Genomic DNA, 20125 nt, shown 5'->3' with positions numbered 1-20125 from the left:
AGAGAATTCCACCCAAGAAACATTGATTTGGAAGCAAGTAACTGACTGTGGGGAGAGGAAGGAGGGATTAACCCCTTCCTCTGCTACATTGTCTTTTTCTAGCTAGCAACACAGAGACCCCAACCTTATTTTCTTTTCTGTTCTGCATGATTTTGCATTGATATTTAATTGTTAGAGATAACCATTTCCATGTTAGGAAAGAGAAGACATGATGTCTCTGTACAAGCAGAACTTGTGCTGCCTATGTTTAAGAATTAGAACATGCAAAATCCATTTACATTTCATAGCTATTCATTCATAATTGAGCTTGCACCTAAATTTCTATGTCAAGCAGCACTTGACTGTGCATGACTCTTAAGAAGAAAGAATGGTACTTCAGTGTCACATTGACCTGTGTACCTTTTAGGGACATCTAAGTATGAAGAAGAGAAAACCCATGAGCCACTAAAACAAACTAGCTTCGCTTTATGAAATTGTTTACCAACATGTAACTATAAAAAGTAAAAGCACACAGCTGAGCTGTTCCATTAAAAAAATCATCTTCCCACAGGATCTCAGCTTTGTTTTAAATAAAGAACAGGCATTTATATTCTGATTAGAGATTTGCAAATACTGAGAACAGTCACAAAAAAAAAGAATAATTAATAGCTTTTACAGATATTATCTGCTTTTCTTTGAAAGAAATTTATTAGGTCTTGCTTCCGAGAAGCACATTTGCATTCTCCAACATCACTTCATTTAAAGTAATCCTGTCCCATCTTCCTGAAAATTAAAATGTATACCCAAATCTGTCAATACCTGGAAGTGCTGGAATCTTCTTAAAATGAAATTTTTATATATTTTTCCCTTTTCCCACTAGTAACAAGAAGTAGTTTCAATGTGGGATACCAGCCCCTTGTTGTACTGCAATAAATGGGGTATTTGCATAAGGAATTAGCTTCCAAGAATTACATATGAATTACTGGTCACTGTCACTTGCTATTGTAACTTCACAGTAACTGATCAGGTGTTAAGTACCTGCTTACCTAATTGTTTCTGAAACTACCTTGGCCCTTCTTTAAGCATCAGGTAAATTGAGGATTTACTAACAAAAGAAAGGTGCTACTATTTTGTTTCCCACAGCTTGCATAAAATGCTATTCCACAAATTAGAAACAGCCTCTTTTAAAGCTACAGCAAACATGTGGTTCAGAACAGCTTCTTGTATTATTTTGTTGCATATTTGAGGTACCTGTATGAAAATGAAGAATTATATTTCTTGAAACCTTATTTTCATGGAAGGTGTAAGTTAATTACAAAAATTTGTGTTGAGCAGAAAAAAAAGCCCCTGAAAATAAGTGAATCCCTTTTACGACTAATACTAAGGATCAACAGCAAATGCAGTTACTCTTTCCAATGGAGAAACAAGGAAAACTCTCCTTAACAGGAGAGTTAAGGGATCTAATATGGCCAGCTGAGAAGGAACCTCCAACAAACTGTCACTAGTGAGGCACTTGGGTTTTTTTAAACCAATGAATAAAAGCATTAAGATCTACTTTCTGCACTCATGTGACTGACAACTCAGCCATCTAAATAAAAGAACAAGTCACCACAGAAAATAATATGATGGTTATGGCATACATCCTGAATTCAGGAAAAGCAAACAGCACAAATACCTTAGAAGGGAAGAAGGTTCCACCCCATCTCTACTAAAAGGTGGGGGACAGTTTTTACAGCAATGAACTGCAGGTTCTAGAACCAATGTTTTGCTCTTGGATAAGCAATTAAATACATGCTTAGTTTAAAGCATCCAAACATTTACAGTGACTTCAATTAGTCTATCAGTATTCTTTAACTTTTCCTAATGTTATTTATCTTTGTAATTAAATAACTAAGATAAGGGATGTAAACAATGGCAGCAATCCTGTCTTACATCTCCGGAAGGGCATATTCATGAGATGAAAGATGAGCTATCAGATTAATATCTTGCTGAGATATGGTCTGCCGCATGAATGTTGGGGAACCTGGGTGTTTTCAACACTTACGTAAAAGTGTCCTAACAGATTATTAGCAGTATTTAAAAATACGTATTTTCCTTTCCTCTTCCAGATAAAAAAAACACTGCTCTCTTGAATCAGCTTCTTGAGAACAACATTGAAGAGTGAGACAAGATTTTGTAAATTCACAATGGTAAACTTGACAAAGAGTAATGAACAATCCTAAAATTCTGCAGATGTAACATAGGAAACTTTCTTCCAGGGTCCTTTGATCATAAGAGACTTATGGATAAAAATCAAAACACAGAACTACCCCTGGAAGGTCACCTTTTTCCAGGACATACTAAAAAGCATAATATTACATATATACATGAGCATACAGTTACACATATTATGTAACTATAGCATAACTAGGTATAACCTCATGACATGCAATACGCAGCCACAGCATAGAGGTCTGTATTGCAGTGGGCGCTTGAGAGCTAAGCACCTCCTCGCAGTGCTATGTCCGGAAGGGCAGCCTTATGAAGCAATCCTGAGGTGGCAAAGGCACTAGCAAACATGGAACAGTTTGCATGTGGATGGAAGGTCACCTCTCAAAGACACAGACATTTATCTGCAAGCTCACAACTAACATTTTTGTCTGGTCATGCAATTGCAACCAGGGATTACCAGAATGTATGAGGGAAACTGAGAAAGATCTCTTGATATCATATAAAAAGCTCTTTCACAATCAAATACATGGTGGCCTTGGAGCCTGACAAGGTTTTCAGACCTACTCCTGCTACTGGGAGGCTGGTCCAGAACTGTGTCACAAATAGTTAAAGAACCCTAAACCTTTAACCTGAATGCATTCACAACCATTTTATGTATCCATTACACTTCCACAGGGCACTGTTGGCATGACTGGCTCTTCTCCCTCCTTAGTGTTTTATTCTTGGTATATTTAGAATGTGTAAGCATATGCCATCTCAGCTTTTGTCCTGGCAGGCAAAGAGCCTCATTAGATAGAGCTCCTTCCTCTTAACCATCCTGTTGGTTCTCCTCCACATCCTGCCCAGTTTATTTTACATTTCTTTAACAGAAGTGATCAGAACTGCTCCTGCTCTCCACAGGAGGTTTTACAGCCTTTATTGATACTTGTCCTCAATTGAGAATACCTTCCTAGGAATACCTGATTTTATAATTTCTCCTTCTCTCCACCAATTTACAAGCCTCCAAAGGATAGCAAACCCACTTCTGTGTGATTAACAAGTTCTCCCAACAATATTCCCCAGCTTCCCATGGTAGCCAGTAGCCTTTCTATTCTTTGTGTTGCAGGGAACTGGCAGTACATTGTTACGGAGGATAAATATGCTCATGTAAGCTGCATTTGGAAGGGGTAAAGGCAAAAATGTCAACATTTGCCACTAACTACCCCCCAAAAATGTCAAAGAATTACTGGTGATTAGTGCTTACTTCTGTCACTACATATAACCATACACTACAGTAAGGTACAAAACCATTCTACAAATTACAACTTTTTATGAACTCCGCACAAGGAAGCCCATAGTTCAGGAAGATATTGAATAAAATGTCAAGAAGGGCTTGGGAAAGGTTTTTTGTTTTCAAGTGTTTGAGGGAGGCAGGGGGATGTTTTTAAGGGAAGCACATCTAATAAATACGAATAGAAGTTAAATCTTCAGAATAGAACAATTATGGGATAAGATGAACCAATTACATCAAGTTTACTTAGTCCAAATAGGTATATGCATAATGATCTTACCCTTTCTTTAACACATTTAAAACCAAACAAAAATAATACTGTCAGCAATTTTGCTTATCTTGAACAACAATCAGGACAGCTCAGGTTAAGCAAGCAATGGCCAGCAGACAGGTGGGGAAGACAAAACAGACAAGTTTCTACTACTATCCCTCTTATCCCCTTGGCAGCAGAAGGAACACCAAGTCTCTTCTCCATTTTCTCTCTCCAAACTCTTCCTTCTGCCCATGAAAGCAACTAAATCCAGCTTTGCCAATGTTTCTGAGAATAATTGAGGGATAGATTGAGAACCAGCTTGTACTGATGCTGACTTAGGTAACTTCTTTGAGGACAGTAAACCAATGATAACCACAGAAAACAAAGGGCTTTCAGAAACTAAAAAAGTGCCACAGTCAGTCTTAGACACTGCTTTCAAATAATACATTACATTTTATGTCCTGAAACAAGTCAGATTTAAGGCTTTGACTATAAAAGGTATTTCCATCCATCCTAGCTCAAAAGTTGCTAATAGTAGAGAGTGAGCATTACACTGAGGATTAGTTGTAAAGGTCACACAGTAATAAAAAGGGATACCAACCATCAGTAGTGCAAGACCCTTCCGGGGCAGGTTTTTGTGAATATGGGATTGGTGGACTACTTGAATCTGACATGTCTTCATCCTCCTCTTCATCTTCCATTTCATTAACCGTTTGGTTGGTAGAAAAGTCCAGGTTTCCATTTTGTGAATATCGATGTACTAACTCTTTATCCAACTCTTCTACCTTTGGCTTCACATCTGAGAAGAATAAAAAAATAAAATAAACTTTTCAACAGAACTTGCATCTATCTCCTTTTAAAATAACCAGCATGCCATTCTTTCTCTTTAATGAGGACTAAGATTCAAATTTTGTGTCACACAATGAACTACTTCGCAGTTTTTGCTGGGTTTTTTTGTTTGTTTGTTTTAATGAAATGCATCCCACCCTATTCTCACACAGAAAAACAACAATTGAAACGTGCCATACTTTCATGGTTACCTTCCGGCAAGAAAGGAGGCTGGTCAGGATCCAGGTACAGCTGTGAGAAGATCGGCCGTGGGACAACGCTGCTACATCTCAGAGAAGCTTCTATAGAGTTATGAAGAGCTTCTTCAAAACGGGCAGATTTTAGTTGCCCTGCATATGAATTCCCCATGATCTAAAAACACAAAGAAAACAGCTGATAAGGGGTGGGAAAATGCACATGTAAATGCACTTATAAATGAAGAGTGAGGTCTTGTTAACATCCATCATGACAGTGATATAAAGTTAGTAAGAAAGTATGCTATGAAAATTACACCTCTAACTAGTACTACATGTTCACATTTTGCTCTCAATCTGGTAGACTGTATCTTCTTGTTTCGATAACAGCTTTTAGCACATTTCTAACACTCTGCTTTTTGTCTTCTGCATACATAGCCTCTCAACAGCCTCAAGAATCTGCCTGGTGTAGAATTTAATGGAGGGTAGATAAAACTTTTATTATTGTCTTTTTTAGGATTTTCAGAGTAGGCTACAGAAGGGTGTGTAACACAGAAAATTAAAAACATCCAAGTTTGGCTTCATCACTAGTTGTCTAAGTGAGTTCACATTATCTTACTTGTCAGTATGCCATCATTTGCAGAGAAACAATACAAAGAGCCAGCCAATAACTTGAATTTTTGCTCTTGCTAATATTAATTGAAATTATGTAGAAGGTCAGTTCTCTGTCTTTTCAGGGTCTTCACCTCTTGTCTTCAGTGTAACACTATGATTTACATGTACTCTGATCCATACAATTCAAATGATCTCATCGTACTCTTACAACAAAAGATGTAAGTAAAAAAAAAAAAAAAAAAAAAAAAAGAGATAAATATCCAAACCATACACAGCAAATGCTGTGAAATATTTTTATTTTAAATTGTGCTTTATACTAGTATAGTGGTAACAATCATTTAAATATCTGCTTTGACAAGTAATATTTATTTTTATATCAATGATGAATTTATGAACTTCATGAAATACTCAAGCACAACCAGACCTGTAGATCATTACTTCTCCTTGGGTGACATTATACAGCCCATAGACTGTTATACTTGTGCCCCAGCATTAGGATACAGACTCTCAAATGTAAACATTTAGTAGGATGGCCATGGAAGGTTTTACAATGAGCTAAGGGAGACTCATTGAAACATGAAATTTTCCACTTTGCTGGATCATTATACAATATAACATTTCCTCCAAAGAAACAGCAATCTAACATTTTCCAATATTTTGAATACAAGACTGCATTTTCAGAGAATTTTATTTCAACAGAGATAACTTTCCCCAATTAAATCAATAGATAGAAAAGTACAAAACCTTATAATGTTATCTTTGTACTTCCCTTCAGTAGATGTCACCTAGCTCTATGACCAGGAAGAGACCTTGACCAGAAAGATAAGTTGGCATTTAGAAAACCTACAATCCACTCCTGCTTTATCACTGGATTGCTCAAGGTCCTCAAGGCTACCTGTAAAAGGGCAATAATGATGACAGCCACTTAGAGCAGCATTTGAGATCTGCTGGTATAGACAAATATCTAAAAACTAAACATTATTATACTACTGGAATCGATAGGCATGAAGCTCATCTAATTACTCACCTCCAACTTGGGAGAGAGGGTCAGTTCCCTGTTCAGTCAGAGACTTCTTACAACTTTGGGGGAAAAAAAATTCCACACCTCTGACTTAGACTGGCTTTTAATAAATTCTGGGGCAACAGCATTTCCCTAGCCCAACCAGAGACAATATAAACACAATTTCTTAACATGATGCATTCAGGTATTTCAGCAATAAAATACTTAGGACAAGTAGATTCTCTTTTTAATTCTCTAAGTTTTCATTAAATTTGGAAGTGGCAGGGAGTGTGTACAAACACACAACTACAAAGTGAGTCAGGGAAAAAGTTACACTGAAGTTGGATTAAGGTTGCAGTACACTAAATCCTGTCAGGTGCCTTTGAACAAAGAATTGATGAAAAACAGTTAAGTCACTGAAATCCTGGTTTTACTGAAATCAACGATGATACTTCCATAAACATCAGTGAAACCATGACAAACTACTATATCATTAAATTGCATACCATAAAATTTCATTTCTGTGCTGTGGAATTTTAAGTCAGGTACGACGTGCTTAAGGTAGGATTTCAGGAATGTATTCAAATGAAAAGACTTCAGTTAAAATATAATAATAAAAATGAATCAATCTTTAAGAATCAGAAAATTTGCAATTCCCACAGCACATCATCTGCCTGAAGTCTGTTCATTCTCCACATTTTCTACAATCTATATGTTGCATACAATCTATGCCAACTATTTTCATTTTGATGGGAAACTTAATAAAATACAGGATGCACACAGCAAAAACGCTGGTGAGTCAAGGCTATTTAATTTGTCTCCCTGGCATCTCTACAAAGAGACTTGCCTGTGGATGGCGATTGCTGCGGACCTACCTGAGAAAGTTGTCAATTTTACCAGAGGACATTTCTAGCTTGCCAAGAGAAAACAAGATTGCATTTGGAAATGCCAAGTAAGGGAAAGCTTAGGAACTGCAACTTGTGTGAGCACTGGTCTCTGCAGCATGGAAGCGGAGCAGGAGGAAGGCTTGTCGGGGATGCGCTTGTGCAAGACAGGGCAGGCGGAGGTACCAGAGGGCAGAGTGGCCAGGGGTCCTGCTGGGCTGCAGTGGGGGAAGCTGGGAGCCCTGGACACCAGCACCAGGGAGCCAGTCCTGGGCAGCTGATTTCCTAACACCGCCCGAGGCCATTAGGGCAGCTGGGCCTCATTTGGAGTTCAAGGGAGCTGAGGGGGAAGAGCAAGGGTAGAAGGAGCTGGAGGCTCCCCCTCTGCAGGGGAGAGGAGCTGGCGAGATCCTCCAACCATGAGCTGCAGGCTGGTTTGGGTTGTGCCATCCTGATCCAGCCTGCCCAAAAGACAGGAGCACAATTCAAGGTATTAATGCCTTAGCATTTCTGCTTTTGATTCTACCCCTGAACACCCGGTGCAAATAGGAAGCACTTCATTTTCCTCCTCCCAGTGTAAATGGGAGGCAGCTCACAGTGAGCACACCACAGCAGCAGAGGAGGCAGCACGAGCATAACGTGCTTTAAATGTGCTCGTGTGGGCAGAGGCGGGTTGAGGAGGCAGCGAAGGGTCTGGAGGAAAACTAAATTGGTGGAATTTTAAGGGAAGAAAAAAAGAGGAAAAAAAATTTCTGTTATTAAGATATGTACCTGCCATATCTGCATTTAAATATGACCAAACCCAATGATTTAATGTAACTAAATTAATGCTCATTGTTTAAAAAAGTTACCCAAATAATACATGTTTAAAAAAGTTACCCAAATAATACATCTATCCTACATTCCTATATGAGGCCACTTGTTGAAAAGAAAACAAAGAAAAAAAATCCCTGTTGCTTTCTAGAGTGAAATTAAGACAAGTTTTCCCCAAAATCTGCACATCTGATGTAGTGGCAATGAGCTCAGGGAGGTGTGGGAAAGACGGTCCCAGGTTGAGTGCAGTTGAGACTATCTGACAGTGTCCAAGAGAAAATGGAGCTGGACTTGACTGAAGAGCTCTTCCCCGATCTCACACGCCTGTTTTTCTCCTGTCAACACTGATATATCAGTGCTCACCCTCATACCCTCTGTCCTATATCCAGCCAGCCATACTGCACCAAACTACGCCTGAGCCTATTTAGGTGCACTGAGAATTTTCTAATGGGCAGGAAGTTTGATTTGGGGGTAAATAATTCTTTCCATATCTATATGCATACTAATTGCAGCTAGCTCAGCACAAAGCTGGTTAGATTCCCAGCGACAAGCAATTTGCACATCTGTAATACAGTATTCCAACCGTCACCCTTCCTTTTACCTGCACCACTGGACACCAGTGTAATTCTTAAGTTGTCTACTTCTTTTAGCAACCTTTTGAGCTCTGTTTTGGATTGGACTCCGCAGAGCTGGAAGGCAGCCCTCACATCTCAGTCTGGGTCCTTACAAAGACGTATGAACAAGGCAATCATGAAATTCCACTAACCTGACCACAAGTGAAGTATTAATGCTATAGGTTTTAATAAAAAATTAAATATGGGCATTCATTATGGAAAGCAAAACTACAATTACTGGGAGCTTCCATCAAAGCAGACAGAAGTAATAAAATCAAAATTTCAAAGATGATTGATTTTAGCACCACATGACTTAAATGTGTGGTGAAGGACCCAGGGAAATTCTGATCACTCTTTCAACCCTAGGAGCCTGAACTTACAAGAAAGTCTTGTCAATTCAAGCAAATAATCTTGTCCCATGCGGTCATCCAGGTTTCAAAAGATCTGTGCAGAAACATGACACGGGATGTTCAGGAAGAACCAGAGCCCAGGTCCAGCAGACTTGCAGTGTGTAAGTACAGGAAACACTACCCACTTTTACTTAGAAAAATAGGTGACTATGGTCCTTCACATACCAGAAAAAAAAAAAAGTAACCTCTGGAAAAGTGGGTTGTTACCCTATGGCTCTTGGGAGCTGGAACTGCACATTGAGTTGAAGGCTCTGCTAGTAAAAATATAATCAAACCATTCAGTACACCAGATACCACAGATTTGGCCTCCAGGTAGGTCATGACCCCAGAGACTTTAAAGGAGAGGAACTGAACTGGAGGATGAGGGAGGGGGTGAGTAGTGTTGTTATGGCTTAAAGCAATTTCACAATTACCTGATAGCGAATGATGAATCTGATGCAAACACCCTCCATTAAGTCAGCTCTATCAAGTCCTTACTTTGTGTTTAACCTAATGATGTAATTGTGTTCTCCAAAACACGTAATCTGGCTTCTGATCTGGCCTAACCCCACAGGAAAGTTTCTCTTCAAAAGAAAAGAAAGCAAGTTCCTTCACAAAGGCACTGCCAGGCCCAGCACAGCTTCTGTATCTCAAAGGGTTATCTTAGGCAAAGAGAGACCAGGCGTCTATTTATGCTGTAGAATTGTTTGGGAACTAGTTGTTTCAAGTACAGCTAGCATTTTCTATTATTTATGTCATTCTTATTGATGTTCTGGGAGTAGTATTTTTTTCCCATTAGAGCATCATCAGGATGTATCATGAACTTGCATACAGCAGAAAGAATGACTGTTAATAACGACAATAACAAATATATATGCTAATTAAAAGTGTAGACTTCAAAGTCAAAAGTATATACCCAGCATTAACCGTAGTATTTAGTGGGGAAAGACTTATGTGTGAGTCAATACAAGAGTGCAAGGCAGAGTAGTCTCATTAACAGATCCCTTATCTCATAAGCTTTGTAAGATCCCTTTTTTCCCCTACAGTCCTTTTAAGATCCTGAGATTCTCACCCTGCTTTTCTCTTGGTTACGGATATTCAAACTCAACTGTAACAGAGTTTACAATCTTATGTAGCAAGTGATATATAAATAATCCATTCACAAAGTCTTTCAGGAAAAATGAATGACTAGTTTGTATTGACTCCGTTTACAGTGGAGTTCCTTTCATTTTTATTTTTCATTTTATTTTGAAGAAATTTTTGATAGCATCCAATACCATTTAGAATCTAGTCTTTCAGGCTGACATTGCCACTACTGTGTTAGAGGAATGGGAAAGCTCAAGAATGCCTATTTTTTCCTGACAAGGTTCTTCCTCTTATTGCTCAATTAATAGTATCTATACTTAGAGTATTGCATCAGATTACCTGGAATTTGGACAATTCCTTGGACAGAGACAGACAAGTGGATACACAACAGAGCTACATGCAGGATGGTGGAACAGGGCAGCTGTTCCCCTACAGCACGAAGCAGAAAGCAAATCACAGTTGGTGCTAATATGGAGGCTGCTATGCCCTTACTACTCCATGCCTTCCAGCCCAAGACTATACCCACAGTCTTTAGGCACAGTTCACAAAACAATAAACATACTCAAGGTAAATTTATCCTGAATTCAGGGTGGTGTTAGTAAGTTTAACTTTGATGCATGAAGCTGTCAACTTCAAATCACCCCCAAATACTGCAAAAATTAAGTCTGAATTGTATTTTTAAAAATTCAGTGATTTGGGAGTTTTCAGCTTCACAGTATAAACCAGCAGTGATGTAACACTGAGGCCAAGAAAGGAAAACCACCAAGAAAAAGAAACTGAAACTTAGTCTCATCCCTTTTACTTAAAATTTGAAATGTCTCTTTAGTTCCTTTTAACAGGATTATTTACTGAGCTGTACGCATAAAAAGGAGTTTACAACTGCAATCAAACAGAATATATTGTGAGGTGCAATGTTACAGAAGTCACTGCAAGTTAAGCTCAAGTCAAGTTTCACAAAATGGTAGTTCAGCAGCTTTAACTTAGCAGTTCAGCACTTGTGTTTATTGCCCAACATCCTACATTTTCCTTCATCTTTCAAAGGTTCTGATAAAACTCTCCCAGAATCTGTAGATGCAATCTTTTGCAAATCTGAAGTTTTAAAACACTATTTTTGAGTTAAGTCTGTGTAGTTAGAATCAAACTACGTAAACCCAACAACAGTCAGTTCTTATCCCCAAACTGGAGCTAGAAGTCATTTCACATGATTTCTGCATGTGAAGCTTTGTGATAAGAACTGTACAGACGTTGCACTGGCTTTACATTTCTCCAGGTTGTGGCTCCCACTCCGAAAAGAAATGCTGCATTCCAGGAAGGCTGAACTCTTACAGCACAGCAAGAGGAAAACTGGTGCAGTCAGTGCACTGGGGATGCTCAACACATTCATCTAGTGCGGACTAGGATAATTTAAGGATTAAGCATGTGCCAAACTTCATTTGATGCCATTTCCTCAGTAAGCAGATGCAACAAGCAGATGAAAGAAAACATCTGACCTCACTACTTAATTTACATTAACTCACCTACAATGATAACACAATGTGCAAAAATTATGGAGGACTAGTTTCCATGAACAAATGATGCTATGCTAGAAGCATTTAAAGCAATATATGCCTACCCGAATATGGAAAACTACATGAAAAAGCAATATAAAGAGACTGGAACATTAATAGAGCAAAACTGTAGCTGATACCATTTGGTGGGGTAGTTGGAATCAAAGAACATCTTTTGACCACTGTTGTAAATGCACAGCTTGTTTTCATGGCCAAAGACTGTTTTATGCATGCAAATACTCACATACAAATAGGCACTATGTGTTCTGTCACCAGTTGCATGCACCCATACACTTTTACACTCTCATCCACCCACTCATGTCTGTTCACACAACCCTACCCTCCCCACCATGCTTTTGCAAATATACCATTTCCCTAATTATTCCTCCTCTGCCTTCCTATTGTGCAAAAAAGAACTTAATTAGAAAACATAAATAAACCATATTTTGTGTTTATAATATTAAAAAAAATATATCCTTTTTAGTCTTCTCCCATTGCATCCCCTGGTGTTTCATGGAAAGGTTGATGATACAGGGTTACGGACAATGACAGGAAGTCAGATGACAACAAATTTAACCATAAGAGCTATGAAAGAGTAGAAGAGTTCATAAAAATTCAGTTGCCAGTAATACAAAAAGAAATGCTTTATAGTATATAACCAAGAATGAGAAGATCATATAGTGGAGTACAAACCTTACATGAATAGGCCTATATCCTTCATGATATAGAAGCTTTCAGGAGTTAATTATGTCAATTTAATCTATTCTGACTGCAAGGCTTTTAGAGCCCTTTTAAATGATATGAAATTAGCAGTTAAGTTACTGTGAAGGTTTTATAGGGTTTTTAAATTAATTTGTAGAAGATGGGGCAAATCTTTTTATGCTACTGGGATCTTTCACAATGTACACAGGGAATGGAACATTACTATGTACCTTCAACAGAAGTGGTACATTTTTCTTTCAACAGAAAAATCTTCAGGTAAAAAAAAAAAGTTGTCACCCTACAAACCTAGCTTCTAATTTTGAAGTTTTGGTAATGTTAAAAGACATCATTATTTTAAAAGCAGTATGTGCTCAACACTTGGATGCTCACACACTCACTGCAGAGGCAACACAATAAAATCACTAAGGAGCACTTTGGAAAATCTCAGCCTGCTTCCTTAAAACAACCATGCTCATACATAGCTTTCCCCATTTATGTTCTCTGCCCTAAATCAATAGGACCATTAACCACATTATTAATACCAGTGCAATACAACCAAATCAGTAATGGTGTTTAATCCCAGCTCTAGGATCAAGGCATATTTTTGCTGTGTAATTTTGATTTTGCAATTAGTTGCAGACATGAATTACAATTTATTCTCCTAACAACTTAGAGTGTTAGCAGTTGGGCAAGCTACATCTTTGAATCCTTTCAGCTACCACCGCTAATAACACTGCAGATAAAACTAATGTAGTATCTAAGTAATTGATGTAATAACTATTTAAATAACTGTAAATGCATGTAGCATTTTGCTGCTTACTGAAATGTTTTTCCAAGCCCAAATTTGTTCCCCAAATCATACATTCAAAATCAGTACCTGTTCACAAACCTAACATTTTTATTGAAACTTTGTTATTTTTATATACTTTTCATATACATAAGTGTACAGTCATTCACTGACAATACATATTCTGCTAGTAATACACAGACCTTTTTGTAAGTTATTAGCTAACAACTATATTTTGTAATTACTAATTAAAACAAACTATTCAGAACTATTGGAGACATAAGATGTATTTATGTAGTTTACAATAATTTACAGTATAAACTATCTTCTCAGATGCATCAGTTAATTAACTTAAAGCTGTGTTTTTAATGGAGATTTAATGTTTATTTCAATGGAACACTGTCTAATATTACACCATTTTTTAAAACCTGTATGTGGACTTCTTTAATTTCCATGAATGGGAAGCTCAGTGAACAGTCTTATTACATCTTTCCAAATACAAAACACAAGTCCATATTTGACAACAATTTTAATGCTGATAACTATTCACTAATTGCTTGCTTTCATGAATTATGTATTTTTTTCCCTGAGGGGTTGCTTCTATCCTGAGAAAGTGAAAGAAAAAGTTACCAGTGTTTCAAAACAGCCATATAATGACATAAAAAGGATCATTAATAATGGCATCTCAACTTGCACTGCTCATGAAAATGAAAGGGATGATGATCTATTAAGCATACGTGGTCTGGTTACGTAGAAGCTGAGCACTTCACCTACAGTCCCAAGCATCCTTTGAATGCCTTATCAATAAAGTTTGTTATCAACTCCTCAACACAACTGACTAACAAAGACCACCATATGTAACTAATGATATTAATGTTGTTTCCAACCATTGAGTTTGCTCAACTTGTTTGTAATTCTTATTAATTTTTTTCCTGCACATCCGCTCTACACCACTTTTCATGATCTGCCTTCAGACCTCAATACTGCAAGTACGTATTTACCTGCCTTGTGTTGTTTTATTGTCTTCAATAAGACTACAGAGTAGGACTGTGCACTATGGCTTAGCAAAACATGTATGTACATTATTGTAAATCCTTAGGCTGCTAGGCTGCAAAAATCTAAGTTTTAAACATTATAGCTTATGCTATTTATTTTTTTGTATGCACAAGCTACCATTTATATGGGAACTTATGCATACACATTGCTTGACATTTTTTAAGACTGCCAACCAAGTTGACGCTATTTGATAGAAAAGAAGCATAAAAATTCACTACTAAGATACAGAAAATAGAAGCTAAAATGTAATCCATTCTGACACATCTCAACATCAAATTGTACAGTACAAGCATTAAACAGAAAAATCCTTAATAAAAATCATCGTAGGTATCTACAACTGCAGTAAAAGTGTTTTTCCCCATTCTCTTTCCTTCCTTTTTTTTTTTCCTCATTTGAAAGTGCTACTAAATAAGGGAGACAAAAGAATTTTTATTGCCAAGCAATATAAAGTAATTGCTATTCATCTTGCAGAGATGTTACTTGTTCTGAAAATCCTGAATTCTAACAACACGTACTAACTGACACTACTAAAAAAATATCTTTCTGAGTAATAGACATAATGGTAATACAGATTACATTGGCTCTTAAAATTTTCCAAACAGAGATGGCCCAATTCTTCAGGAACATCCACTCAGTATTTTCTTTTTCCACAGTATCCATCTTATCTGGTGCATGTTCTGGTTTGTGACAGCCGTAACAGACTGAAAATGAAGCACTGGAGTAGGACTTTGTAAACTTCAACCTTTCTTTTGCTGCAAGCAATCCTTTCCTCCCCCCCCCATATCTGGCAGAGTTGGAGATGTAGCATGGCAGTTCTTCAAACATGCAACCTGAAAGTAATTTCAGGGTTACAAACTCAAAAAAAAGAGATGGTCTCTACAGCCAGAGCATGTCTTTGACACTGTAAAAATGATAACACACTGCACCCAAGAGCCTCACATGCAGCATTTCCCACATCTCCTTCATCTGTAAAGTGCATAAACCTGCCAAAAGCACCATCAAGTTTTGTTCCATTCCCTCTCCAGTAAGATTATTAAACAAATCCCTAACACAGATTTCTAGATTAAAAACTAAAATTAAATCAAGGAATAATAAAGAAAGTCTTAAGTAATCAAACTCACCTTCACTAACACACTTGGATAGAAGAAGGTTAGGTGGGTTGTTGGCTCCTCACCTCCTCCAAAAAAAATGACTCTTTTCCTCCCTAGAGCCCTGTCTGAAAACAAGGCAAGTCTGAAAGAGTGTTCTCCTTGTTTTTATGAGGCTTGGAAACCATAATCTCTAAAAAGAAACCACCAAAGGTGGAAACAAGAACCTTTTCTTTTGCAGGGAGGTTGTATCAAAATGTTTATCAAGTCTACCTCAGAGCACGTTCCTGCCCAGCTCTTTCGAAAATACCATTCTCAAATAGGTCAAAATCATCACATTTCTGCTTTTTTGAACTCAGGAATATGTCTTAGAAAGGAAAAACCAAATCTTTTCTTATCTGAAGCTCCCATGCAGTCTCTAGATAGAGAGGCATATCTAACATCGTTCTTCTGCAGTCACTTTTAGCCCATGATGCAGAGACAAAAAAACCCAGGAAAGCCAGCAGCTTTCATGGCCATTTCTATGCAAAAAGTAATGCACTGAACGGACAAGAAAACACTGCATAGGTCAAAACCATAACAATCAGCTTAAACCCACAAGTAATGTCAAGTTTAGCATCATTCGGACATTTTTTGCAACTTATCTGCTGCTGGGAAACAGTATCTAAATTGCTCATACAATTTCTATTTTAAAAAAACAATAAATTTCTTGTATGTAATTTCAGTGAAAATGAACTTCAGGGTGCTTTGTAGAGTTCTTCCTTTTCCTTTTATACATGTGTTCGTCATGTGTCAAAGCTGACTCTACTTTCTCCCCTCCCCAGAATACCACAAATTCTTCAGTAAAATAAACAAAGCTCTGTCCAGAATCTCTGAAAACACCAGAGGCAACCCCTGTTTGAGATCAAAGATGCACATCACTACTGGGCCTTCTGCAACATCCCAGATTTCAGTTAAGATTAAATTTGCAACAAACGGAGAATCAACAGAACAAAACTTTAACATCACATCCAGGGATATATCTAAAAAGAAGAGCTTGGACACTCAAGCTACCTTTTCTAGATACTCAGGAATCCCAATAGGTATTTGTGGGAAAAAATGTCCACAAATTGCATTATAAAAATGCCATTTAGGTCTGGCAAAGAAAAATCTTTCTAATGCTTTTATTTGTTCTGTGATGCAACTCATCACCCACTATGATAAATTGTGTATGGGGTCTTTACATCCTGGAAGAAGAAAAAATCATAATAAATTACATTATTTGTTGGAGACATTAGATGTGCTTTTTTACTTGTTTTTCTCCCAAAAGGAAAAGTCTTAATGACGTTTACAGGCTGAACTTAATTTACCTGCAACATAAACATGCTAGCAGAGGCAATCTTGATTCCCAAAGCTGCTATTATGGTTTAGTGAGTCAATAACACAGAAAATTCACAGGTTCTATGTGTTCTTGAAGGCACATATATAAAACTTCCAGTAAATACTGACACTCAAGAAACTAGTGCTCATAATATTTTTCTGTGACTGCTGCCACAGTAGAATATAAATACTATGCATGAAATTCTCACTGTGGACTAAAATCCACTTGAAAAAACCCCACCTCATAAATAAACACTTTATAGATACAAAACAATTTTCTCCAGTAGATGAGGAAAAAAATCTTAATAATCCATATACTACCATTTTACTTACTTTGAGTAATTAAATTCTATGGTTACAAACAAAATGCACCATTATAGCTCAACTATGTATTTCTCTAAGTGGTTTTATTATACAGTTTATTTTATATAGCCCTTAATTTCATATAGATATATGTAAAATGTGATATTTATTGTTTATAGGGATAAAGCTGAAAATAGACTCAAACAGACATCTCATTGAGTTCCTACAGCAAAAGCCAGTCCAATCTCATTGATATATAAATCACCTTAATCCTTCCTTCATTTATTATTGCCTTATGGCAAAAGCATGAAGCTGAAGCCTAGAAAGCCAAAGTTAAGGCCTGACCTTCCATCTCTATCCTATCTGGCCACTCCCTTGTGTCCCCTCAAACACACATGCTATCATTTCCTGATGAGTTTAAAAGGGGTTATCAGGAGAATTTCAAGACGTGTCAGTTTTGTAGCAACCTGAATGCTATACAAACATCTTCTGTGTTTAATAGGCAATTTGTATTTTAGTAGGTTTATCCATTTCCAACTTTATTTGTTTAAAGGTGCCTTAACCTTGACATAAATCAATGCTAAGCATCTGTATAGAGTACTTCTAAAGAGTTTAAAGAGAGCTATATTTTGCAAGCATGTTTCTTTCAAAAAAAAAAAAACAACCAAAACTTGTCAACTTCTTTGCTCATTTGTTTCCCCTTAAAAATTATGCAATTTATTCTTTTTCACTCTTCTTATAGTGTTCTTTCAAAGATCATGGTGAAACACCAGGTTAGTCACTATAAAAACACCACCACCGCCGGCTCCCAAGTATCTTCTTCTTCCTAATACAACAATGAGTGTTTGTGTAAGACAGTAGGGCCAAAGAGTCTGAGGCCCCAGATTGTGTCTTGCAGCAGCCCCCCCCTTCTGAAGAAAAACAAAAAGCACTGAACCTTTTCTACCACATGCCTGGTCCTTCCCCCACCACCTCTCTGGTGAAGACAGCCATTATTACATTTCCTTTTGGGTTATTTACAAGGTCTTGGCTCTGACATTGATTTCTTATCTGTTTCTATGACAAATGTTAAGTGTTAATAAGCTGCTGCTTTAAAGGAAGATAATGCTAAACAAATTACAGGAATTAATTACTCAAAACCCATTCTTTAGGGTTTTTTGTGAGCAATTAAACAAGAAGAGCAAAAATTGCTCAAGACCAGAAAAAAACCACATTTTTTCAACCAGTTAATAAGTGTTAGCAGATTAAAAGAAGTTATAGTTTAAACTAGGCAGTATCCTGATAATCTAAAGTGAATTTGTCAGCGAATATAGCATAACTGGGCAGGCGCAGCTCCCTAAGGAACAGTCTTTTAATTTATAAGTGAAGGTTTTTACTTTTTACTTTTTCAAATATTTTGCTCATGCTATAAATTTTAGGATCAAAGGTGAAAGTTCAGAAATCTTTTCAGTTACAGAACCATTAAAATGATAAACATTTGGAATCCCAAAGTACACTTCTACTCTAACTGTCCTTTCAGACCTGCATTGACTGCACTATAATAGCTGCCAACATTTGGTAAGGATTAGCCTTTCATTTAGACAAAAGCAAGCATTCCTTAGCTAAATCAGCACTTTTTGCCATCAGACTCATAAAACCTTTTCACAACACAGATTTTCAAGAGAATCCTTTAGGGTTTTAGGATGCTGCTCCTTTTACTAAGTAACAAAATACACCCCAGGGTGTCTCATTGACCGCACTCAGCTGTCCTTTGACCTCGGCAATTGTTTAGCCTAACTTCAGGGCCATAGAATCTGCCTGCCCCCCCCCCCCCCCCCCCCCCAACAAAAAGGCTAATGTTGCTTCCTCCTAGCACCTGGCGAAGCAAAATACTAGAGGTTCCCCCCTCTTCCAGACTTCTACCATGTTCCAGATGTTGCCAAGCAAAATGTTCCTGTAGGCAGGTTTTGGGAACCCACAAGCGCCACTCAGAACCTAAGCTGTGGCCATGACCCCCTTGCTCTGCTCAGCGCTGCCCTTGCCCCAGGGACACAACAGGTCATAAAGCAAGAATAGATCTTCAGCCTTCTCCATACGCTGGCTATTTAAATGCAACAAGAAACTATGCAAGCCCAATATTGTATACTGAGACAAGCCTCCCCCCTTTAAGAAGTCAGAAAAAAAGACGTGTGAGAATCTCAGCTGGAAGCACAAATCTATCTCGATCGTTACAAAGATCTGCATTCTTCTTCCCATTTGTTTTAAACCCCTCAAGAGGACAAACAAACAAACAAACATCCACCCTCCAAGTGCATAAAACATGTATTTAGCTAGTTGCTTAGGTATTTGCAGTGCTTCTAAGTAAAACAGCAGAAGAAAATTGTTACAGCTTCAGAAGAACTGTCATTAAATAATGAAGTTGACCTCATTGTGAATATATAAGAAAAAAATGGAAGTACGAATCAGCCCTCTTTGGTGAAGGCTGTTTAATTGTACGAACTGGATTTCAAGATTTATTAAGAACTTCGACATTGTACATGCCCAAAGCAAAAATAAAATCATTATTTACAGTCCACACTGTTCCTAAAATGCAGTCAATGTCAATGAAAATGCAGATGCTGAACACAAACATACAGTGTATTGTCTATTAGGAAAGACAAGTACGGTACCTTTTCAGATTCCTTTTAACCTATTTGAAATGCAGTCATGATTAAAGGATACAGCTAAGAGTTTGTGAAGTCTTGCTGTGAAGTTGTTTAAAACTCCTGAACAGCTGAAAAATAAGAAAGAAGAAAAAAAATTTAAAAATTACTTGTGCCAGCGTATAGTTTATAACAAGCCAACAAAACCTGTGTCTAAACCTGGTCTAGGGCAAAAACTGAACTGGGGTGGGGAAAGGAGGGCTTACCATTTAAAAAAGCATCTTTTTGTTTATAGGAATACTTGGTTGAAGCTGCATGGCTGCTTCTCTCCATTCTACTAGAAGTACAAGTTTGTCACAGAATCTGCACATTTTTGGCACCAAAGTCACTATATGAAATATTAGAAACTTAGCACGTCAGTATGAGAAAATTAACTGTCACAATAACATAAAAAACAGATGATAATGTAGAAGTAATTATTTTACTGTTGGTTTAGAAAGAAACAAACTAAATGGGTGAGCAGTTA

General features: G+C 37.4%; 1 protein-coding gene across 8 annotated transcripts in view; it reads right to left on the bottom strand.

Moving 5' to 3' along the window:
• The window catches only part of GREB1L (GREB1 like retinoic acid receptor coactivator), a 144189-nt gene that overhangs the window by 62144 nt on the left and 61920 nt on the right, over nt 1-20125 (bottom strand). For 5 of the 8 annotated variants that reach the window (XM_069779127.1, XM_069779128.1, XM_069779134.1 and 2 more), the window contains exons 2-4: nt 19627-19730; nt 4742-4913; nt 4315-4512 (exon numbers count right to left, since the gene is read on the bottom strand). In XM_069779127.1, coding sequence (XP_069635228.1) covers nt 4315-4512; nt 4742-4910 — 367 coding nt within the window. In that variant the 5' untranslated portion in view covers nt 4911-4913; nt 19627-19730. The remainder of the gene's footprint in view (nt 1-4314; nt 4513-4741; nt 4914-19626; nt 19731-20125) is intronic. The other 3 variants (XM_069779129.1, XM_069779131.1, XM_069779132.1) reach the window with 1 other exon arrangement.

The sequence above is a fragment of the Haliaeetus albicilla genome, chromosome 3 (assembly GCF_947461875.1).
Source record: "Haliaeetus albicilla chromosome 3, bHalAlb1.1, whole genome shotgun sequence".
Taxonomy (NCBI): Eukaryota; Metazoa; Chordata; class Aves; order Accipitriformes; family Accipitridae; genus Haliaeetus; species Haliaeetus albicilla.
The sequence above is the reverse complement of the archived record's forward strand: the minus strand, read 5'-3'. Positions and strand labels throughout refer to the sequence as shown.